The 25,191-nt window shown below is 42.1% G+C and overlaps 1 protein-coding gene across 2 annotated transcripts in view; it reads left to right on the top strand.

Moving 5' to 3' along the window:
- Positions 1-25,191, top strand: part of Nwd2 (NACHT and WD repeat domain containing 2) — a 155,669-nt gene that overhangs the window by 63,534 nt on the left and 66,944 nt on the right. The window contains exon 3 of one of the 2 annotated variants that reach the window (XM_048415085.3): positions 23,848-23,964. In XM_048415085.3, coding sequence (XP_048271042.3) covers positions 23,848-23,964 — 117 coding nt within the window. Of the gene's footprint in view, positions 1-23,847; positions 23,965-25,191 lie in introns of those variants that run through there. The other variant, XM_085691876.2, reaches the window with a different exon arrangement.

Below are 25,191 nucleotides of genomic sequence, written 5' to 3'. Positions count from 1 at the left end.
GATAAAGCTGTCTTGGGGGAATTAGAGAAGGCCAGGTGGCCAGAAGGGACTTGGTGACAAGATGATATTTAAGCAAATATCTGCAGATAGTGACAGAGCAAATCATGCAGATGTCTGGAGGAGGAGTCCAGACATGGGGAACAAGAAGAGGCCTGAAAAGAGAAAGGGCGTGTTTAGAATATTCTATGAACAGTAAAGAGAGTCAGTATGCATAGAGTAAGCAAGAAGAGTAATTCTAGAAGACATCAAAGTCATATCATAGACCCTATAGGACACGATCAAGGACTTGGAATTTTACTGAGCAAAAAAGGAAAGATTCAGGAGATGGCTCAGCAGGTAAAGGCACTTACCATCAAGGCTGACAACCTGAGTTTGATCCCCAGAAACCACATGGTGGAGGAAAAGGATTGACTCCCACAAATAACCCTCTGACTGCCACACACAAGCTCAGCATGTTGTGTGCCCATATCCACATATACAAGCACATACACAAAATGTAAAATACAAAAACAAAGACGACTGTGAGTTACTTTAAAGAACTTTGCTCGGAGGTGAATAGAATGGTGAAGGGATATGTGGAAGAAGGAAGACGGTGGCACAAATAAAAATCACAGGACCCACGGGAGCTGTAGAGAGAACCACACAGCAGCTACTTAGATAAATTCCCTCCATGGCTAGAAGACTACCAAGCTTCCCCACGCTTAGGCATGTAGCTCACCATAGTAAGCAACTGAGGAAAATCTTTATTATGCTAGATTGGTAGACTCTGGGACTGTATTTTGAACAAGACAGAGAAAGATGATGAGAATTTTCTCTTTCTCTCCATGCCTTGTATCTGTTGGCCTATGTGGCAGGGTATTAGTCCCTTTATTTTTTTTTTTTACCCAAACTAAAATGTCTAATGGAAAGGCACATGTGTGCACTGAAACAACCGACTCATTTGACTTGTCAGCATTTGGGGAGTGGCCTAAGTTCCTGAAAACAGGGTGGATGAAACCAGAGAGAAATGAACTGAGACAAATGCAGCCATATTGGGGTAAGAGTTGGGGACTCGTGCTTCTTCAGGTGGATGCCGCCTGGGCCCGCTGTCACATCTCCTCACCATTCCCATTGTTCCAACCCTGGTAGGATTCAGGAGTGAACAGCATTCTCGCTGGTCTCTTCTCTCCTTACCCTGAATAGAGCAGATGTCTTCGAGGAAGGGATTAGCCCTTGCTTGTTCTTTTGAAGTTGGCAGAGCCTGTGGCTGCTGGACATGAACGGTGTTATCAGAAGTGCATGACACAGAGCTACCTGGTCATCCTCCTTGTGTTTGTCTAACTCCATCTGCACATAACCTCTGCAAATGATGCATTAAACTCCCCTGTGCTGAGAGTTTCTGAAGAACATGCGGAGGGAATCTCTCCTCAATGAGCACTGTTTTCAAGGGAAGCAATCTTTTTTTTGTTTTGTTTTGTTTTATTTTTTATTTTTTATATTAAATTATAAAAGCTTCCATTTCCGCCCCTCCTCCCACCACCCTCCCACTCCCCCCACTCCCTCTCCTCCTCCCTCTTCGGCCCTTAGGGCAGTCAGGGTTTCCTGCCCTGTGGGAAGTTCAAGTTCCTCCCCCCTCCCTCCAGGTCCAGGCAGGTGAGTATCCAAACAGACTGGATCCCCAAAATCCAGTATATGCAGAGGAAACAAGTCCCAGTATCATAGTCAATGGCTTTTCAGAAAGACTTCGGGCCAGCCACATTCAGAGAATCCGGCCAAATTCCGAGAATCTGGTTAGATCACGTCCTCGTTCAGTCCCAGTCCAACTGGCCTTGGTAAACTCTCATTAGATCCATTCCCTTGTATCAGTGGGTGATAGCATCCCTCGCAGTCCTGATTTTCTTTTTCATGTTCTTCCTTCTTCTGCTCCTCATTTGGACCTTGGGGGGCTCAGTCCGGTGCTCCAATGTGGGTCTCCGTCTGTATTGCCGTCCTTTGCCAGATGAAGGATCTATGGTGATAAGCAAAATATACATCAGTATGGTTATGGGCCACGGCCGATTCAGGCACCCTCTCCTCTGTTCAGAGAATAATCTGGGGATCTCTCCTTGGACCTGGGATCCCATATATAATCAAGTCTCCTGTAAACCCTAAAATGACTCCCTTATTTAAAATATATTCTTCCCTGATCCCATATTCATCCTTCCTCACTCTCCCCCTCCCAGGCCACCGAGCTTTCCCCATTCCTCCCCTACTCCCTTCTCTCTAACCCTCTCCCCTTCCAACAACCCTCCCACCCACCCCCCAGGCACCCGAGGTTACCTGGGACTCTTGTCTATTTCCTACCTCCTGGCGGGTAGCTAAATAATCTTCATCAGGTTTATCTTCTTATTTAGCTTCTCTAGGATCACGAATAATAGGCTCAAAAACCTTTAATTATGGTTAGAATCCACTTATGAGTGAATACATACCGTGTTCCTCTTTTTGGGTCTGGCTTACCTCACTCAGTAAAGCGTTTTCTATGTCCATCCATTTGCATGCAAAATTCAAGATGTCATTGTTTTTTACCGCTGAGTAAAACTCTAATGTGTATATGTTCCACACCTTTTTTAACCATTCTTCTATTGAGGGGCACCTAGGCTGTTTCCAGGTTCTAGCTATTACAAATAGTGCTGCTATGAACATAGTTGAACAAATGCTTTTGTAGTTTGTTAGGGAATCTCTAGCGTATATTGCCAAGAGTGGAATTGCTGGGTCCTGAGGGAGGTTGACTCCCAGTTTCCTGAGAAACCGCCACACTGATTTCCACAGTGGCTGCACGAGTTTGCATTCCCACCAACAATGGATGAGTGTTCCCCTCACCCCACATCCTCTCCAACATAGGCTATCATTGGTGTTTTTGACTTTAGCTATTCTGACAGGTGTAAGATGGTATCTCAAAGTGGTTTTGATTTGCATTTCCCTGATTGCTAAGGAGGTTGAGCATGACCTTAAGTGCCTTTTGGCCATTCGGAGGTCATCTGTTGTGAATTCTCTGTTCAGTTCAGTACCCCATTTTTTAATTGGGTTAGTTAGAGTTTTAGTGTCTAGTTTCTTGAGTTCCTTGTATATTTTGGAGATCAGACCTTTGTCTGATGAGGGGTTGGTGAAGATCTTCTCCCAGTCGGAAGGTAGCCTTTTGGTCTTACTGACAGTGTCCTTTGCTTTACAGAAGCTTCTCAGTTTCAGGAGGTCCCATTTATTCATTGCTTCTCTTACTGTCTGCGCTCCTGGGGTTCTGCTTAGGAACTGGTCTCCTGTGCCTATATCTTGTAGACTACTTCCCACTTTCTCTTCTATCAGTTTCAAAGTGGACGGATTAATGCTGATGTCTTTAATCCATTTGGACTTGAGTTTTGTGCATGGTGATAGATATGGATCTATTTTCATTCTTCTACAGGTTGACATCCAGTTATGCCAGCACCATTTGTTAAAGATGCTTTCCTTCTTCCATTGTATGCCTTTAGCTCCCTTGTCAAATATCAGGTGTTCATATGTTTGTGGGTTAATACCCGGGTCTTCTATTCGATTCCATAGGTCGACTTCTCTGTTGTTATGCCAATACCAAGCTGTTTTCAATACTGTTGCTCTGTAATAGAGTTTGAAGTCAGGGATGGTAATGCCTCCAGAAGTTCCTTTATTGTATAAGATTGTTTTGGCTATCCTGGGTTTTTTGTTTTTCCATATAAACTTGATTATTGTTCTCTCAAGGTCTATGAAGAAGTTTGATGGGATTTTGATGGGAATTGCGTTGAATCTATAGATTGCTTTTGGTAGAATTGCCATTTTTACTATGTTGATTCTCCCAATCCAAGAACAGGGTAGATCTTTCCATTTTCTGGTATCCTCCTCAATTTCTTTCTTCAAGGACATAAAGTTCTTGTCAAATAGGTCTTTCACTTCCTTGGTTAGAGTTACCCCAAGATATTTTATGCTATTTGTGGCTATCATGAAAGGTGATGTTTCTCTGATTTCCCTCTCTGCTTCTTTATCCTTTGTGTATAGGAGGGCAATCAATTTTTTGGAGTTGATCTTGTATCCTGCCACATTACTAAAGGTGTTTATCAGCTGTAGGAGTTCTTTGGTAGAGTTTTTGGGGTCGCTTATGTACACTATCATATCGTCCGCAAATAACGAAAGTTTAACTTTATCCTTTCCAATTTGAATCCCCTTGATCCCCTTATGTTGTCTTATTGCTATTGTTAGTACTTCAAGCACTATATTGAAGAGGTATGGAGGGAGTGGACAGCCTTGTCGTGCTCCTGATTTTAGTGGAAGGGCTTTGAGTTTCTCTCCGTTCAATTTGATGTTAGCTGTTGGCTTACTATATATTGCTTTTATTATATTTAGGTATGTTCCTCGTATATCCAATCTCTCCAGCACCTTTATCATAAAGGGGTGTTGAATTTTGTCAAATGCTTTTTCAGCATCCAATGAAATGATCATATGGGTTTTTTCTCTCAATTTATTTATATGATGGATTACATTGATAGATTTGCGTATGTTGAACCAGCCCTGCATCTCTGGGATGAAGCCCACTTGATCATAATGGATAATTTTTCTAATGTATTCTTGGATTCGGTTTGCCAGTATTTTATTGAGTATTTTGGCGTCAATGTTCATGAGTGAGATTGGTCTGTAATTCTCTTTCATGGTTGTGTCTTTGTGTGGTTTTGGTATCAGGGTAACTGTAGGGAAGCAATCTTTTGAGACTGCAAAACACTACTCTCCACCACTCTCTGAACTCATCTAAAGAGGCCCACACCTCACAGTTCCCTGAGCCAGAAATGAACCAGTTATGGCAGGATCTCTGAAGGAGGCTCTCCTGAGCCTCCTGAGCTCCAAGAGCTCCTCCACTTTAAAGACAAGTGCCATGTGAGTTCAGTCATTTAGCTTAGGATCATTCCTGAAGAATGTCTTCTGAAAGCCATTTATTAGTGAACATCAGTATTTATCTTTCTTCATTTCTGTAGCTAAAGTTCACAAGCCACTGTTGTCAGCATGTCTACCATCCAGTAAATTCCAAAGACTTGATAGCTCCACCTCCTTGAATATTTCTCCAATCATGGCTCTTTGGTCAAGTCTGCATTATTATATTCTTGAAATTTCCGCAGCTGCCATATTTGCCTCCATCTCTTCCGTCTATCTGCCCACCTTACCCTCTTGATTCACATTCCGCACAGCCACCACAGTGGTAATTCTGAAATACATATCTGACTCTTTACCTGCAAGATACATGCTACACTTCCTAGCACAATGTTCAAGGTTTGCCTTTTCATCCTTCCCACTCTGGGGTCTTGTCAGCCAGCTTTCCCCACTGGCAGCCTGTCCAGGACTTTCTAAACTACATTCACCTCCCCAGACTCTTCCCTGAACCTCCACACCTGCAATTCCTCTTGACTGCAGCTCAGGAAAATGAACATCAACCCTTAGAAAAAGGAGTAGAAAATGTGAATTGATTCTGTATCTCTCTGTGTGTGTGTGTGTGTGTGTGTGTGTGTGTGTGTGTGTGTGTGTGTGTATTCACATGTGCATGTGTGTGCAATGCATACATGTTGGGGCAGGTGCAATGCAGAGGTCAGAGAAGGACACTTTATCTTCTATTTCCCTCCATGTGATTTTTTCAGACAGAGATTCATATTTTCACACTGCTCTGGTTAGCTTTTTGTTACCTTGAAGAAAGCTAGAGTTTGAGAAAAGAGAATCTCAATTGAAAAGATGCCCCCACCAGACTGATCCATAGGCTAGCCTGTGGGGCATTGTGTTGATTGATGATGTGTTTGGAAGGGCCGGGGCACTGTGGGTGGTACCATGCCTTCATCAGCAGGCCTGGGCTGTGTAAGAATGTAGACTGAGCAAGCCATGAGGAAAAAGCCAACAAGTAGCACTCTGCTTCAGTTCCTGCCTCCAACTTCCTGCCCTGTACATATTTCTGCCCTAATTCTCTCAGTGATAGATTTTATCTAGAAATAAAATAAACCTTTCCTCCCCACATTATTTTGGCCATGACGTTTTAGCCCAACAATAGAAACCCTAACTAAGACACTCACTGAACCCAAAGCTCACCATCTCAGCTATCCTGACTGGCCAGCAAGCTCCCAGGATCCATCTGTCTCTGCCTTACAATGATGAAGGTACAGGCACATATGCTCTGCTTTCTGTGGGTGCTGGGTACTAGAATTCAGGTCCTCTGCTCCCATAGCAAGTGCTTTTAGGCACTCCCCAATCCAAGATCCACTCTTTAAGAACTAGGGGAAGCTCTTCTTTAAGGGTGTATAGTGCCTAAACTTTAATCACTCTTGTCAACCCCTCCTTCCTAAATGGGAGCTCCCAGAAGCCAGCAACTGTGTTACGATAGCTTCATATTATCAACATCTCTTAGCATATCTGGCTCACAAGAGTCACCCATGTAAATCATGCTTACTACTGCAGGTTTCCTAATATCCCTGATAACATATTTAATATACTTGAAATTCATATATATCCAAGAAATGTCATCAGTGTAAAAAGAGTTCATGAGATATTTTATGTGTTTCTGTCTTCCCAAGTGTTGAATCCTAGTATATAGTTCACATAGAAAACACACCCCAGTTTGGACTGACCTCCTTTCAGATACTGGCCAGTTGTGTATGGACAAGAGAACTCCCAGGCTGGGCATTGCAGTTCTGGATGGTAATGAGCTCCTGGTGGGATACCATGACAGGAAGAAGCCAGGCTACACAGTGACAGGCTCCAGGTGACAGCAACAAAAATAGCAATTAGGTAGATGAGAAATAGAGGAAATGAAGTTCATTTATACATTTAAATATCCAGAAAATCATAAAGCAAACAATCATTCGCCAACCAAAATATAAAATGTCCTAATTCTGTTTGATTGTCACATTGATGAACTGTGTCATCTGAAGTGGTTGGTGTAGTTACTTCAACTTTCAGAGGCACTGTTCCGTCTTAACTCAGTTGCTGTGGAAGGTGATGCAAAAAGACTAAACCTTAACAAGTCAGAGGCCTGCAGACTCAATGCTTGAAACTATCTCAAATCAAAAGAGGCATCTGATGGTCACACTAGCTCCCCTTACTTCTGAATCTTAATATTCCTCGCATTATGAATGTCATCGGCTATCTTATGCACTTTTGCTAAATATTGCCACCAAAGTAATTTTCCCCCATGCCTTTGCCATTAAGCACACTGATTTGCTCTCCCAAAAGAATTCCCGTGTGCTGGCTCCCATCCCTTCCCCTTCACTTTCTGGGACCAGCTGGTTTCCCAGGAATGCTGGGAAATAATGAGTGGAGCCAACTCCTGCTAACAGGAAGATCTTGCCCCATACCTGCTTTTTGCCTTGGGATGGCATTGTGCTGACACGCCAAGACACCAATATAGTGGATGTTCATCCCTGGTGAAGGTTCCATCCTGGTACCCTGGAATCACAGGTCTGGATCTGCCCCCTTGGTGGCCTTCAGAATCAAGCAGTAGTTCAAACCTTATCTCCTTTCCCTTCTGTCAGTATGGAACTGCCCCCTTTTCAGCCTCTGCAGACCTGCCTTCCATAGTTGCATGAAGACAATTTTGTTTTGAATATTATTTCTTCAGAGCAGAACCCATTCTTTTTCTTTATCTACTTTTCCTACTGCTACTAGTTCCCAGTCTCCAAGACATAAACTCCTCGCTCACAGTCCACTCTTCACCCTTCTAAGCCTAGCTCCAAACTGCCAGCACTCCCGTTGGCTCATTTGCTGTGCTGCTCCCAGAAGCTTGTCTTCTTTCCATTTCAGAAGTCCCTGCCTTGCTTGGGCATCGAAGCCTAACAGCTTTTTTTCTGATCTCTCTCTCTCTGCCTCTGTCATCTTGATGTTCTTGTACACAGCTGCTCACACAATCTTCCTTGAAACAAGCTTTGCCAGATTTCATTGATTCTCAGATGCAGGGCTTTGCACATGTGTTCCATTTAAAATTAGGATTCAAGATGCAAACAAACGGTATGGCATCTTTTAACTGACAGCACATTTCTCTGCTGCTGGCCTCTGTGACACCGGAGCTGCCTGCGTTGATGCTACTGTACGGCGTAGCCTATTGCATCATTTTCAAATTACAGAAGCAACAGCATGGGTTTTCTGTTATATATACAAAGGCTTAAATGCCAAGCTTGCAGATTCCAAGTCCTGTACTCCGGGCACACGGCTTGACATATGACCTGTGGCTAAGACCTGCGTAAAATGAATAGGTCAGTACCTACCTTGCAGCATCTTTGTGGGAATTAAATGCAAGAACGCAGAGTGCCTGACCCATGATGACACTCAAGCAATGCTACCTTTCTTGTCTTTCCCACCCACCCTTCCTTCTTCCTCCTCCCCGGGAACCAAATATAGAGGAGGGGCGTACATTCTTCTCTTGGCTCTCTGAGTATCATAAAAGATCTTCAATCTAGCTAACTTAAGGTATTTGTCTCTCTAAGGCACTGTTTCTCAGCCTTCCTAAAGTTGTGATCCACTAATAAGTTCCACGTGTTGCAGTGACTCCCAATCATAAAATTATTTTCACTGATGCTCCATAACCGTATTTTAACTGTTCTCATGCATCATAATGAAAGTATGTGATAGAGGGTCATTCGACAACCCCAAAGGGGTGGCAACCTGCAGGTTCAGAACAACTGCTCTAAGGCTGTGTTGTATCTGGTGTGGAAGGAATGTCAATGGGGGAATATTCATAAAGTATTTATTACATCGCATACAAGAAAGGATGATGCAGCAAAACAAAAATTATAGTGGTCTGTCCTGGTGTAAGAGAATACCTGAGACTAATTTATGAAACATAGAAATATTCCTTTGCAGTTATATGGTCTGGAAAAGCCACAATCAAGATGGCGGCAGGTTTGGTTCCTGGTAAGGGTTCACCTTCTGTCTCCAGCATGACACTTCTACGCCTGCACCCTCTGGAGAGGAGGAACGCTGTGCCCTGCATGGTGGGCAGCGGAAAAAAAGAGAGGGAACCTTCCATCTGACAGTGCCCTTTAATCTACCCAAAGCAATGAAGCCCTCATGACCTATACACCTCTCAAATTTCCCCTCCCCAAAGCAGTCATGGTGGGAGTAAGTTTCTAACACTCAACCTTAGGCATTTATTTCCATTCTTCTAACCACTTCTTCAGCAAGTTGGCCAGACCTGTGACATGCTGCCTCTGGAGTTCTTATTTATGAAGGAAATGGTAGAGGTTTTCATTAGTGTTATTTTGTTTTAAGAAGGCACAGCTACAACCTACCCAACATGGCTGCTAAAGGAAGAGAAGGAGATGAGGGGCAGAGTTCAGCAGATTTGCTCCATTTCCTTAAGAAGGGAGGTGCGTTAGACAGGTGAACATGTAGGGTCACTAACTCCCAGGGACACTTGCTGTATTCTCCACAGAAGACACTAGAAGATCACAACACTTAGCCCCTACAATTGGCACACCAATGTCTTAGCCAAAATATCAGGAAACCACATAGTCAAGCACTCCCCAGATGCTCTCTGGTACTAAGAATCATATGGAATAAAATGACCTGGGGTGAATAAGATGAATAGGGTGAATGAGCATGATCCAAAGGTTTGGAGGCCCTTCGTCCAGGACAGAGAAGTGGGGATTGGTTAGTTGAAGAACCCCTGCCCCTGTCAGGCTGACAGGAAATGGCCAGTTCACAATCTAATCTTCTCCTGCCCCAAGCACAGCCCTGACTGACTGAATCCACTGCAGCTGTATCCAAGAATTTCTATTTTCCGCTTCAGGATGTGAGGTCCCCTGGATGTCACCTTAGTGAGCAATTGGGAAGTCAAGACTTGCCACAAAGGCTCCATTAATATGTCATTCTTAACTAAGGTTTAACAAGATAGAACTAAAAGCCCTATTTATCCTGCTAAAGGAGGGGATGGAGATTTGGGCAGGAAGCCCAAACTTGTTTTAAGCAAAATAATTAAGCAGCACTGTCTATGGACATCAAAGTTGCAGGCGACATTAAATTTTGTGAGTCTGAGATCTGCAGGACCTTATGGATGCTAACTGCTTTTCTTCCTTTGCTTCCACATTCGCTCACCAAAGCATTCATGCTCCATCAAGGCAGTCTCGTCTATACATGCTTTTTAACTGTAAAACATTCCATATATAACATTTATTCAATGTATCCTGTTCATATTCATCTCCCACCCTCTCCAGCCCTACTTTACCCCCTAACACATCTCAAATATCCCCCACAACCTTATATCTTTTAAAACAACTCACTAAATGCAGCCAATGTTTCCCATATGTTCATGTGTATGGAACTAGGCACCAAAGCATAGAAAACTGACTGATGGCCAAGAATTTTCTGGTCCATACAAGATTTTTTTCTCTGTGTCCTACAGCCAGAATGTGTGGTGTTTTTAGCAATAAAGTCTTGCTTTTAGTTATGGTGAAAAGTTCTGAGCAAGAGCAAAAGCCTGTCTTATTTGGAACGACATCTTCATGCAATAACCCATGTCTTCTGAGAGAACATTGTTTACATATGTGTTACATCTCTGCGCAAACTCCTCCTTTTAAAATGCCTTCATAGCTTAGGAACTCATGGGGTTTCACGAGGCTTCATCGTACATCCTTAATGTTTGTGACTCTACCCCTACCTTCTCCTTTTTCTCGCCTCCTGCTCTCATCTCCATTTAAAACATTGGCTCCCAATATTTCCTTCCCACTTGTTCTTTTATTTTACATATTTTCTAGTAACCCCTTTTATTATCATATTTTTATTTGGTTGTAAGAGCATAGATTCCCGTGTTATTTCTTCATGCATACATCATTTCTGTTAATGTTCCCCCACACACACATCCCACCACCAGCTGCCTGCTCGGGAATCTCAAGATGTGTGTTGTCCCCTGAGCTACCAACATTCCTTGTAGGCTTTATAATCAGCACAATCTGTTATGGTGCCCTTGGTCTCCACTGCACCTTGTCAACTAATCACCTTTCTCTATTTCCTATTTATCTAATGGATGCTTCTGTCCAGCGGGAAATGCACAGCGCTTCATTGAATCGCATCACTTCACTCAGGGCAGAGGTCTAATTTGTTTAGTCACTTCGCATCTTAGTGCTGTCCATCACAGCCTAGCCAGGCCTTACCGAGTTGATATTCTCTGGGAGTATAAATGTGTTCCATCATCCATCTCCCATCACTGTGAGAGAGCCAGCTTATTAAAGAGAAAATAAATAAGGATGACAACAGGCAAGGGGAGAAGGAGAGTGTGTACATGACCTTCCTTGTCTAGATTTAATCACAATTTCTGCAGCATGCACTGGCTCCTCTGAATGGTCCAGCCTGACTTCTTATACAATATTACTGTTGCTCATTTGTGTTTGTGCTCAGAGGCGATCTTGGTATTTCTCCTAAACATGGAGTGGTGGCATTGTGGGAGATTCAGAAGAGTGGTTTTTCTTCGTTAAACATTAATTTCTGTTAAACTGTGACTGACTCATTCATCCCCAGTGATGGAATCGCCCAAGAAAATTTGTCCTTTAGTAAGCAAAATGAGACATAGTTCCCAATTTTCAGATGACATTTAAGGGTCTCAGTTGAATGAACTCATCACAAATCCTTCTGTAAATCCTAAACATGTAATAGTAATGTTTTTCATTATGACTTTTCCTATGTTTATAAGAGGACATTTTAACAAATGTTAAAAAAGTAAAAGGATAGCTTGTATGAAAGGTTCACTTTGTCAATAACTAGGCAGAGACCACAAAGAAGTAGCTAACTCCACTGTGCTTATCTACAGAGTAAAGCATTGCTTCCCCCTGACCCTTACACTCTTTGGACCCCTCAAAGTTTATGTCATGATCCTAGTATCTGTACTCAAGCAGGATACTGCACAAACAATTTTGTCTTTGCATTACTGTGATAGTATTAAAAAGGCCCTCCAACCTCCAGCTCTCCTTGGAGAAGAGGCTATGTAACTGTCCTTCAAGGTCAAACACACACACATATACACACACGCACACACACACATGTGCATACACACATGTGTGTGTATGTATGTATATCACCTCCTCACAGGTGTCTATTCTTGATCTCATGAATCAGGCTTGTTTGGGGTCCTCAGATTCCTATCCTCATAACTTTGGATACTTGCTGTGATGATTGGTATTGTCAATGTGAAAGAATCTAAATCCCATAGAAGACAAACCCTTGGGCATGTTTGTGAGGGATCATTTATAAATTGGGCTAATTAACATGAAAAGATCCGCATTCATCTCTACTTGCTAACCATGGATATCATATGAGCAGCTGCCTGAAGCTCCTGCTGTCATAGATTTTTTCCCCTGAATTGCAAGCAAAAATAAATCCTTCCTTCCTTAAATTGCTTCAGTCAGTTCTGTCACAGCCACAAGTAACTAAGACATTCAGAGAGCCCACACTGCCTCAGGAAGAGTTATGAGTATAGCAATACCAGTGTTGAACAGTGTCTGACCCAATGTCACTGAATCTCACAGGGCATGACGTCATGAGTTGGCACCATCAAGGAGACACAGGTGCTCTGGGCATGCATCAGGGGGAAAGAGGCCAGCGCTTACTGTCTGGAATTATCAGAAAGGCCTGTCTAAGCCAATTCCTAAAAGATGGGAAAAAAAGAGGAAAATAGAAAAGTATTACAGAAAGAAGAAACACATTTTCCTAGGCAAATATGGAGAATTACATAGAGTTTACTACTTATCGTGAACCCATCCTGCATATTAGTTGTATATTAATTTGCTTAATCCTTGCTATGAGCCTAAGACATAAATTCTATGTTTCTCATATTTGTGTGAAGAAATATAGAAATGTGGACATTAATAACTGCTGGTGATCTGCTATAAATAAGAAGCAGAGTCAAGATTTTAACCAGTCGGGCAACTTCACACAAGTGACCATGTTCTCTCTCATTGTGCCCAACCACCTCTCGTACCCAACACTCAGAAGAATTTGCATAGAGCCCTGTATAAGTATATACAGAGCAGCTTGTCAAATGTGTTGAGGGCCCCGGCTCAAATCCCATCTGCAACCCTCGCTACCTCTGTGGCTTGACAAGTGTCTTAATGAATCTATCCTTCAACTTTTCACCTCTAAAGCAGGAAGGGGCTCTGTGCTGTGTCTGGAAGTTACAGTTTGGATTTAAATGCGGTGTCCTGGTTTAAGTGTTTGAAAACTTGGCCGTTGCTCAGTGGGACTGTGTGAGGGGGATGTGGAACCTTTAGGAAGTGGAGCCTAAGTAGTGAATATTTGCCACTAGAGCCAGACCTTGAGAGCCGCAGCTTGTTACTCTCAGTCCCCACCACCACCACCTCTCGCTCACTGCCATTTAAGAAGCCACTGCAAGATCCTGCAGCCATGAACTGACCCAATCCAGGCACCTTGCCTTCCCCACTTTGAAGGACTTTGTCCCCTAGTCTGTGAGCCAAAGAAATAATTTGCTCTCGTTTCAGTTGTTTCTGCTGGGTGTTCTGTGACACCGACAAGACACATGGCCAATCAACAGGTGAACAGTGTGGTTTTGATGTTTGAACAATCACCTGCCTATAGAGCAGTCAGTGGGCGAGAGAGAGTGATGGTGTAAGCAGAGAAATAACTACAGGAGCTTCCGTGGTCGTACAGGCATTTGTAGAATCAGACAGAGTCTGTCAAAATCCCAGTGATGGGCAGGAACACCACCAAATTTGGGGTTTTTCTTTCGGGTATGGCGCTGTGATCCAATATCCTGCCACTGCAAGAGCCTAATTCCTGCTTGCAACCAGCCTGGCTTAGACACGGCACACATGCTTAACAAACAGCTCCTGTTTGTTCCTTCTCTAGCCCTGGCTCTGCTACTTGGAGCATAGAGCTCTCGCAGTCATGGGTTTATGTGAGTTTAGGCTGAGTTCTTCTTAACACACACTTATTAAAGCTGTCCAGAGGATCCACCCCTCAGGACGTAAGTGGTCAGTTTTGACAAGCAACTTTGGCTGAAGCAGCCTCTACCCTCACGTTGGGGAACTCTTCCTTCCCGGCAACCGCAGACACAGCCAATGGTGGTAATAGGCTTAAGTTGGGACCTGCTCTTCTATAATCAACCATTTTTATCATTATAATACACAACCCTTAGTCGCTTACATCGTGACCAAGAACATAACTACAGGTGATAAAAAGTAAGTGTTCTCAATCACCACAGCAAAACAGAAGTCATTGCTGCTAAGAACCTCACATTGTCTGGTGAGCGCTGCAGCTACCAGCCATTCTTCACAGAGTTACTGTGCATGACCCATAGCTTGCCACCGCTAAGAGTGTCCAGTAAGCCTAGTCTGAGTTCCAAAGCTCTCCTCTACTTACTCTCCTCTGTGAGATAAGTACGCTGGAAATGGGACGGAAGCACCAAGCCAGCTCCAGTGTTGCCTCCTGCATTGTGGCTCTCATTGGTGCCATTCAAACTTCCCACACCTGCTTTGTCTTCTTTTGAGCACTTGTGTTGTACCAAATATCGACACGCTTAAGAATAGGTTCTCCTTTTTTGTTTGTGAAGAGAGATCTTTTTAAATGCTAGCTTTTTAGTTAGCATGCAAAATAACGGGTCTCACCATGCCATTGTCATGCATATTTGCTCATATTTACCTTATTGTGGCTCTCACTCATCCTCCTCCTATTTCTTCTCTTCAAATACTCCAGTTCCCATAGCTCTCTCAGATGCACGCACACACACAGCAATATACATTACTAAATCTAGATTCTATATGAGGTAAAATATGCTATCTTTTCTTCATACCATTTTTCTTTCTTGCTCACTCCATTTTATTTCCCTCCAATCACAGCCTACCTTGTGGGTTCATAAGATTATAGATAGATTGATAGGTAGATAGATAGATAGACAGACAGACAGACAGACAGACAGACAGACAGACAGATAGATAGATGATAGAAAATAGATTCTTCATATGAAAAAAACACATAATAGTCAGCTGTGAGTCTGGTTTATTTCATTTAACATCATGGTCTCCAGTTTCATTTTACTAAAAGTGATATAACTTCACTTTTTGTAGAGGAATAAAGCTCTATTATGTAATTATACTGCATTTTATTCGTTTGTTCTTCTGAGGAAGGGCAGTACAGGTTGTTTCCATATTTTGGCTATAGTGAATAAGTCAGCTGTAAACACGGATGTGTAAGTATCGCTGTGGTGTGCCTACATAGCTTCTTTCAGCTGTATTCCCATGACTGGCATAGCTGGATCACAAGTTAGTTCCGGTTTTTGTTTTTGGTTTTGAGGACACTCCATACTGATCTCCAGAGTTGCTGTACAAGATCTAATTCTCAAAGACAGGGCAGTGCGTACAGGTCTCTCTTTCTTTACATGCTCACGTTCATTTGTCATTAGTTTCTTTGATGATGGCCATTCTCACTGAAGTGATATAGAATCTCAATGCAGTTTTCACTTACATTCCCCTGAGGGCTAAAAGGGCTGAGCATTTTTATTAGTTTATTGGGCATTTGTGTTTTGCCTATTAAGACCTGGCTCCTCACTTCGTTTCCTCAGTCGTTGGTAGGATGATCTGTGGAGTGAGGTGTTACAGGTCCAAGCATTCTCCCCTGTCTGATGTGCACTTGGCAAAGATTCTCTCCCATCCTCTCACTGCCTGTTCACTCTGTGGTTTGTTTCCTCTGCAGTGCAGAAAGTTTTTAAATTCCATGTGCTCCCACTTGCCAATTTCTGTAATTATTTCCTGAGTTATTGGAGTCCTTAAAAAGAGATCCCTGAAAACTGTGTTTGATATGTGTAAATGCCAGGAAAGATAGAGACATGAATTTTTTAAATCCAAAATAACTAGAATGTAGTAAGATTATTTTTAAGTGTAAAATGAGATCACTCCCGAGGAAAACTGCCCAAAGCAACACAGAGCCAGTGGATGAGTGTGGAGCCTCCCACTATGGTAAATAGCAACAATTTTCATTTCAGTATGGAATTTGCTTTAACAACAATAATAATAATAATAACAAGTATAAGTATAGGGGTAGGAGACATGGCTCAGTGGGCCAGTGCAAGCACAAGGACCTGAGTTCAGATCCCAGCACCCACATAAAAAGCTGAGTGTAGCTACGAGCATAGGGCTTCTGGCTGCCAGTCACCAGCCAGCCTAACCTCCAAGTTCAATGAGTTACCTTGTCTCGGGAGAATAACCCAAGAGGAGTCTTCCACTGGCCTCCAGTCATGAACAGATGTGAACACCCACATGTACAAACTCACACCACACACACACACACACACACACACACACACACACACAACAATAGCATATACAAATAATACCAGTCATGTAATCTCTGACTTTTATGTTTTATTTCCAGATAATGTTCTGTAATGTGGAGAATTTTGTCAAGGAAACATTTTGGTAAACATTTTCTCAAAGTCTCTTTGCAAATAGCTGATAGTGTTAGGGCACTATAAATTCAAATTTGATTGTCCTCTTTTGCAAGGTGGACAGCAGTTGAAGCATTAGGTTACTAACTGTTGTTTACAAGTTGCTTGGTAGTTTTATAATGCTGGGGTTTCTTTAAATGAATTTCATCTTATTGCTGGGGAGGACTTTTTAGTACTTTCTTGGCAGATTATTTTGTTTTTAGACCAATTGAGCATATTATAATTAGCAGGATAAATCAACCTCCCTAAGAATTAAAAGAAATGAGATAGTTTTAAGCAAAATAAAATAAAAGTCAAACTACTTCTCTAAGTTTTCTACTTAAGTGACTCAATAAATAAAGGCACATAGAATGTGCAATTGACAAGGTAGTAAGTAGTGCAGCAAGTAGCAAAGTGCATGATGGGACTGCCGTGCCTGGACATTAAGCTCAATGCTAAACTTAATTTTTTTAAGTGTATAATAAATCTTGTCTTGTTGAGCACTTTAGTTCCAAGTGGTTTTTGCCAGTTATTGATCATGTAGATAGATGGCAGATCTCTTTGCCCAAAATGGAGTTTTGTATTGCATAAGTTCTGTGTTTTGTGAATTTATTCCCCTGGCCCCTGCTGTCTTTGCAGTGGCTTGATTTCAGCTTTTTTTTTTTTAATCATCGAGTGCCCATAAAGACATACGGGAAAGAGCAGTTTAATGGAGAAACATTGGAGTCAGGAGAACATTTAAACAAATCTACTGAAGTAAAAAGATAGGCAGCTCATGAAGGCCTAAGATAGGGTACTGGGGAGAAGGCTGTGTGGATAAAAACTGTGACAAAAGACAGGGGGTCAGAAAGCCATGTGACGCTCTGCCTTCTACAACACATGAGACAAATGAATGGAAGAGCCCTATTGGACATTTATATCCTGATCATTTGGTTCACACCTACTTAGATACTAATATTGATTCCTTAATATTCTAGGTACTTGATTTAAACATCTATTTTTGCACCCATGTAGACGATGGACAGGGAACATAAGAACAGTAGAAAATTACAAAATAAATAGGTGTACAAAGAATCATTTTGAAACCACTTTATTAAGATACAATCTTAATCTGTTTGACTCAATGGGATGTTTTTCTACATTCAGTTATGTGGCAATTAGATAAATCAGTATTAGAGTGTTTTTGTTCAAACAAAACCCTGTGCTTGTCATATAGGCCCACCTCTTCCCCCTCCCCACTGACTCTAAGGAGCCACTCTTTAACGTTCTATCTGTATGTGCTGACTGTTCATCTAGGGGGATCATGTAATCTGTAGCCCGTGTAAGTGGCCTCTGTCAGTTAGTGTTTTCAAAGTTCACCCGCATTGTAACCTGTAACCATTTCTCATTCCTTCTCTTCCTGCCGAGTGATCATGTGGAGCCATGCCAGTCATCTAAGTGTTCTGGCTGCTATAAATAGTGAGTGCCCCATGAGCACCCAAGCATGAGTTCTCACGTAAACACGTGTGGTCATTATTCTTAGGTTTGTTTCTCTGAAGAGTATTGCTGGGCCATAGATCAACTTGGACCACTTCAATAGCTGCTGGACTACTCTATCTCCACCCAGAATGTGGTGGTGGTGTAAGAGGTTCTTCTGTTCATGTGCTGCTTTCATTGGTTAATGAATAAAGAAACTGCTTTGGACCTGATAGGGCAGAACTTGGGTAGGCAGAGATGACAAAACTAAATTCTAGGAGGAAAAAAGCAGAGTCAGAGAGAAGCTATGGATCCTCCGCCTCAGACAGATGCCAGTTAGAATCTTGCTGGTAAGCCACTGCCACATGGCGAAACACAGATTAATGAAGATGGGTTAAACTAATATGTAAGAGTTAACCAATAAGAAGTTAGAGCTAATGGGCCAAGCAGTGTTTTAATTAATACAGTTTCTGTGTTGTTATTTTGGGTATAAGCTAGCCGGGCAGCCGGAACAAACAAGGGGCTCGCTTTTCATGCAACAGTTGGTGGCCCAACATGGCCAGCTAACTCCACATAAAACCTAAGAGGTCTTCAAAAGGAATTCTAAAAAAAAAAAAAAAAAAAAAATCCAAAGTTTAACACAACTTCTTGCTGTTTGCTGGCTGCTTTCTGCAGCTCCTAGATAGATTTTCCTGATTCAGTCGAAGCAGTAAAAAAGCTGAGGTGGTTTTTCTCTGTCTATTAAGATGGTCATGCCAATTTTATTGAGACGATCATGTTCTTTATTCTGTTAATATATTGTACTCGCCAATTTGTCTAACATTTTTACCAACTTTGGATTCCAAACAAACCTTACTTGGTAGTTCTGTATAGTCAGATTTCTATGTTGAAAGTTGAACTTTCTAATATTTTTATTGAGGATTTTTGCCTTTAACCAAATAATATAAATCTATAATTTCCTAGGATTTTCTGTCTAGTTTTTGTACCTGAGTCCACTGTGCTTAGAAAGGACCCTCTCAATGGATGGGTTTCCCTGGGAAGTGGACATTGAAGAGATCTCCTGGGTAAACTGGGAGTGGGGAGGGGGAATGGAGGAATGGGGACTTGAGGGAGCGAATGGGTTGGGCAGGCTGGGCACAGGAGTCGGGTTGGAGATGGGACAGAGGAAAGAGTAACAAAAGAGACCTCTTGGTGGGGAGGCATTTTAGGGTTAGAAAGAAACCTGGCACCAGGGAACACCCCAGCAATTCACAAGGGTTACCCCAGCTAAGACTTCTAACGATAGTGGAGAGGGTAGCTGAACTGGCAGATCGGTGACTACCCTGGTTGTCATCAGAGATACTCTATCCAGTAAATGATGGAAGCCAAAACAGAGATCCACAGCCAAGCCCTGGGCTGAGCTCCAGGAGTTCTCCTGAAGAAAAGGAGGAGGGATTGTATGAGCCAGGAGCATCATGATGGGGAAACCCACAGAGTTCATTGGAGCTCATGGATGCTGGACCAACAGTTAGGGACCTGCAATGGGATTCAACTAGGCCATCTGCATGTGTATGACAGTTGTGTCTCTTGGTCTCTTTGTAAGGTTCCTAGCAGTGAGATCAGGACCTGTCCCCTGGTACTTAGCTGGCTTTTGGGAGCCTGTTCTCCCTGCTGGATTACCTTGCCCAGCCTTAACACAAGGGAAGGAGCTCTGTCCTGCCTCAGCGTGATGTCCTATGCTTTGCTCAAGCTCATGGGAGGTCGGCCCCTTTATGAATGGAAATGGAAGACGAGTGGAAAGGGAAGAGCAGGTGAGAAGCTAGGTGACTGAGAGGAGAGGAGGGAGGGGAAATGTCAGTCAGTATGTAAAATAAATAAAAAACGTTATTTAAATAAAACTTTTTTAAAAGTTTTTAAAAAAAGAAAAAGAAAAGAAAGAGCCCTCTCTCCTCCAAATCTTTGGAAAACTTCTGAAGAATTGATATTAATTCTTCTTTAAATGTTCAAGAGACATTATCAGCATATCATCTGGAGCTAGGCATTGCCTTCCAGCAATACTTAATACATTATTTACTCTTCAATCCCTTCATTTTTATTTTTTTAATTAAATTATTCACTTATTTTACATCCTGACCCTAGTTTCCCCTCCCGCCTCTCTTCCCATTCTCTCCCCCACCTCTTTCTGCCCTCCCCCAGAATTCCAGAATCCACTCCTCTGTTTCTGTCCAGAAAGGGGCAGGCCTCCCATGAGCATCAACAAAGCATGGCATATCAAGTTGAGGTAGGGCTAAGCTCTCCCCCTCATGTTAAGGCTTGGTAAGGCAACCCAGTAGGAGGAATAGGTTCCCAGAAGCCTGCCACTGTGTCAGGGACAGGCCCTGCTTCCACTACTAGAAATCCCACAGGGAGATCAATCTATACAATTGTTACAAATATGAAGAGGTCCTAGGTCAGTCCATGCAGGCTCCCTAGCTGTCAATGCAGTGTCTGTGAACTCCAAAGCGCCCAGGTTAATCATCTCTGTGGGTTCCCTTGTGATGGCCTTGACCCCCTGGGATGTACAAACCTTCCTTCTGCTCTTCAACAGGATCCCTGGAGCTTGGTCTGCTGCTTGGCTATGGATCTCTGCATCTGCTTCCATCAGTTACTGGACAAAAGCTTTCTGATGACAATTAGGGGAGTCACCTATCTAATTCCAGGAAATGACCAGTTCAGACTACCTATCCACTCGGCTAGGAGTCTTAGCTGGGGTCACATTTGATATCCTCTTAAAGATGTGTATGCACTGTGTAATCTGTCTGAGTCAGCTCCACTAATTTGTATCTCCTTAGCAATTTTCTCATTTCACCTCAATTCTAACTTATTGTTGGTTGTTTCTAGCATATTCCTTTGTACTGGCTATTCGTTTAGGGTAGATAATAATAACGCTTCACTCCTGGCATTAGGGTTTGGAGTCTCCTTCAGCACCATTGTAATTTTCACTAAAATTTTATTCTGTTAGCCTTTTCAATAATTCTTTATTTTGTTGATTCCCTACATTTTTCTGGTCCATAAATTTCCATGATGAGCCATTACTTCCCCCTTTCTGATTGTTTTCACTGTTTGTTTGGTTACAGCGTTTGCTCTTCTTTTCCTAGCGTCTTCAAAGGAAAACTTTATTTGGGAGGTGGGGGTGTGAGAAGAGTGGAGGGAAGGAAAGCTGTGGTCAGGATGCACTGTATGAGAGAAGCATCTATTTTCAATAAATACAAAGAGAAAATTTTAATATAGTTCTTCTTAGCCACAATTTTCCTGGTGCTACATTGACTGCCTCCCAGAACTTCAGTCTGCTTTATCTTCATCTTCATTTGAATTTTTTATATTTCCTTTGTGATTCCTTGACCTGTGCGCCACTTAAAAATGCTGCCCTTTCTTATGTCACCATTTTTGAGATTTTCTTACTAGTTATTTCATGGCATGTCCATCCCTATGTGCTCTCCGTCCACTGTAATGTCGCTCTACAGTATAAGATGAAGACACGGTCTGTGTGTGATTGTTACGTTGTACATGGCACAATCAGGAGTACCATTCACACGGCAATGAATTTGAGTGTTCTGATGCTTTACTGACTGGTGGCTGGAAATGCCCTGTTTTAGAGCCTGAAGAGTTGACTCAACAACTAAGCACACTTATTGTTCTTGCAATGGACCAAAGTTCAGTTCCATCCCCCACATTGGCAGCTCACAGCATCTGTTAACTCTAATCCTAGGGAATTCAACACCCTCTTCTGACCTCAGTGGGCACCAGACAAGTAGGTCATACACAAGCATATATCCAAGCAGAAAACCCAAACACAAAATGATACAATATATAAATTCTGAAAAAAATCCAGTTTTTAAAATGTCCTGTTTTAACATTGATATTTTTATATATCATCTGTAACAGTTTTTATATTGTAACAGTTTGATGGCAATGAAATTAAAATATCTGAAAAAGAGACATTTTCTAAACCACACAAATGGAATGTGGTCAAATTACTTACCAGTTACTTACTTTACAGTCCTGTCTGTCCTATTTTCTTGAAAGATGCATTCTGTGCCCTCCTGAAACTCAGTGACATACACCTCTGTTCTCTGGAATTTGGTAATGGGGTGTATTCTGTTTCTCTACTACCCAGACTAAGTCAGCAACTGCAAAGAGCCAGAGAGCCCTTGAGAAACTGAATTTCACATCTTTGCTTACTTGTCTTTAATTTTAAATAGCCACAGCTAGCGATTCTCTATGTAAGGAGGCTGTTTATTTGTTCCCAGCTGCCCAGACTCCCGAAATAACCACACAGAAACTGTATCAATTAAATCACTGTTCGGCCAATTACTTAAGCATATTGCTAGCTAACTTTACATCTAGAATTAACCCATCTCCATTATTTTATACTTTACTATGAGGCTCATGGCCTACCAGCAAGTTTTCAACATGTCTGTCTCTGGTAGTGGCTCCATGGCTTCTCTCTAACTCTTCCTTCTTTCTCCCAGTATTCGGTTTAGTTTTCCATGCCTACCTCTATTCCCTGCACAGGCTCAAGACAGTTTCGTTATTAACCAATGGTATTCACAGCATACAGAGGGGAATCCCACATCAATTTCCCGATTGATCAGTTGAGGTATCACCTCATTGCCAGCTATCCCTCCCAACACTGTGTAGTTTATGTAGTTACAATGTAGTTTAAGTAGCAGAGTCCCCCAAGTCAGCGTGGAGAGTTTCAGATATGCTAGAATTCCTGGAATGACCTGTGGGAATATTTCTTTTAAAAGATTTAATGTCTGTCTGTCTGTGTGAGCTTTGGAACTGGAGTTGTGGCCCGCCAGTCACTGATGCTGGGATCCTAACTCTATGGTCCTCATGATTGAACAGTAATGGCAAGTATTCTTCACCAACGAACCAGCGTTCTCTCCAGAGCAGTCTCTCGCCACGTCTTTGTGGGAATATTTTTTAAAGATACTATTATGGGTCTATTAAGAACTCAAATTCAAGAAGTCATATCTCTAGTAGAAAAACAAGTTGTGTGGAAACCACAAATGAGAACCAAGATGCACACAGAGTCCCTAGAATCTGCCTGCATCACAGAGGACTCCCATTCCCCTAACTCCTCTCACCCAAGCCCAGCCAAACTGCAAGAGAGGCAGGAAGCTTCTCCTTCCTGATGTGGGAAACTAGGGAAGGAAAAGCAGCAACCTTCAAAGCCTCGGACGGAAACAGTTACATTATGCAGATAGTGCTGAGTAAAGGGAATGAATGAAACCCATGTGGCCCTGCATGAATTTTTTTTCATAGAACTGCCTTCTGAAAGTTTTTACAGACTTAGAGAATCTTCCCAGGGAGTGTTTGAAGTCAGGAGATAGAGGGCCCTCTCATCTCTCAGTAAGGCACACCTTTCTATTTTCCAATAATGTTCTTCAAATATGTATTGATGAAAGCCAAATTGTTCATAGATAAAACAGGCATAGCCAAAATATTGCATCCTCTGGAATAAAATGTGATATTGGCAGAAGGGAGGGTTTTTTTTTTTTTGCTTTCTTTCTCTTTTCTAAAGAAGTGTAAATGTTTGATGTCAGATCAGTGTCTTTTCTTATATTAGAACATACAGTAGATAACATTTCACAGTGTGATTTGTCATGAGTAATATGGTTAGTTTATCCCAGACACATTCAGTTTTGCTAGTTCAATGTAATTAAATCCGACACTCCAGAATCTCCTACACTTACCGTTTCCTTTTCTCTGGGCTCATGTGATTCTTCGATCAGAAAGAAAATAAGAAATCACAATGCTCGTTCCTAAGCCATCATGGGATAAAAATGCATCTCTTTAGATAGACCTTGAAAATTGGTGCCCCCCTCTAAGGGAAAGCGCGCTGCGAAGAGGAAAGTTGAAAGTCACATTAGCTTGACATTGTGAGCGAGAACGAAGCCCACAGGTAAATTTAATTTCCCTGCAGGGGAATTAATCCTGCTTCACCCATTTGTCTGCAGGTCATAGATCTGTACTGGGGAGTTGATGAAGATGAATGGGACAGCCCTGAGCTGCAGAAGATGCGCATGAAGCTGCTGGAGGAATGCTTGAAGACTTCTGCAGGTCCATGCTTTGTTGTGGGTATAAAAACACTAACGTTTTCTACTAAATCATAAGAGTGTGACTTATGTGCTGATGTGTGGGGGCTAGGGGTATTTTTAAGTAGTAAGAGGAAGATTTCTTAAGTATTTATTTTAAAGAATTTTTAACTACCTGCTTACCCACATGTGTGAGAAAAAAAATCTCATCAGCTCTCACAAGACATATTACAAATTAATAATGAATATTTTGAAATGGTAATGGGTGGAATGACTTAGAGTTGAGCAATTTTCCAACTTGCGGTGAGCAATAAGGATGACTTTCTGTCCTGCAGTAGCATTGCTCATCGAGCTGTTTGATTTACTACATCACCATATCTTTTTATTCCCCCAATATTAAAAAGTCTACTTTATCAATTAAAAGTTTTTACCAAGGATAATAAATTGCATCAAGGTCTGTATGTGCTATTGGCTGCTCTTTGTGTTGGGCACATGCCAGGGTTAAGCATGTAGTAGTGCCATTTGGAGCTCCATCTTCTCTTGATTCGACCTTTGCAATGAGTGAAAGCAATAGATTTCCTCACTCTCTTGGAGCTTGCATTCTTCTGTGGATAGAAGTGGGAAGGGGCAAGCAAAGTAAATCAATAAATTAAGAACTCAGATGGTGATCAGCACAATGAAGAAAAGACGAGAGGGAATGCCAGCAAGGGGGGAGATTTGCTATGTTAATGATAGGTGGCCAATAAAGGAAAATGGTATGGGTGGCTTGGGTGAGAAAGAACCTGGCCGATATTCTAGGTCAGAACTCTCTAAGGAGTGGTTGTCCAGGCTTATCCTTGGCATGTGACTGGAAGAGTGGGAACAAAGGAGGATGCTGTACATATGAGGGACACCTGCCAGGCCTTTGAATTTATTTTAAAAAGTGTCACACATAATTGAGAACTTCCAACTCTGGAAAGAAAATTTTATTAAAAGAAATAATTTGCTTTTACTGAGTGACAAAGAAAGTCAAAGAAACATGTTGAAGGGTGTAAAGAAATAATCCTACTGGCATCTTTAGAACCACCTTCCTGTGTCCAAGGTTGGCCTGGGACATAGAGGGACATGCAAACCTTGGGGAGTGACACAGTAATCCAAAGGAGAAAGAAACCTGGTTTAGAGGTTGACAGAATGAATGGATAAAAACATAGATCTAAGCCTCAGAAAAATGAATCACCAACTACACCATCACTGTGGTTTGAATGAGAAATACCCTCAATGGCTCCC

The sequence above is a fragment of the Myodes glareolus genome, chromosome 8 (genome assembly GCF_982192425.1).
Source record: "Myodes glareolus chromosome 8, mMyoGla1.1, whole genome shotgun sequence".
NCBI lineage: Eukaryota > Metazoa > Chordata > Mammalia > Rodentia > Cricetidae > Myodes > Myodes glareolus.
This window is presented reverse-complemented; position numbering and strand designations above follow the sequence as displayed.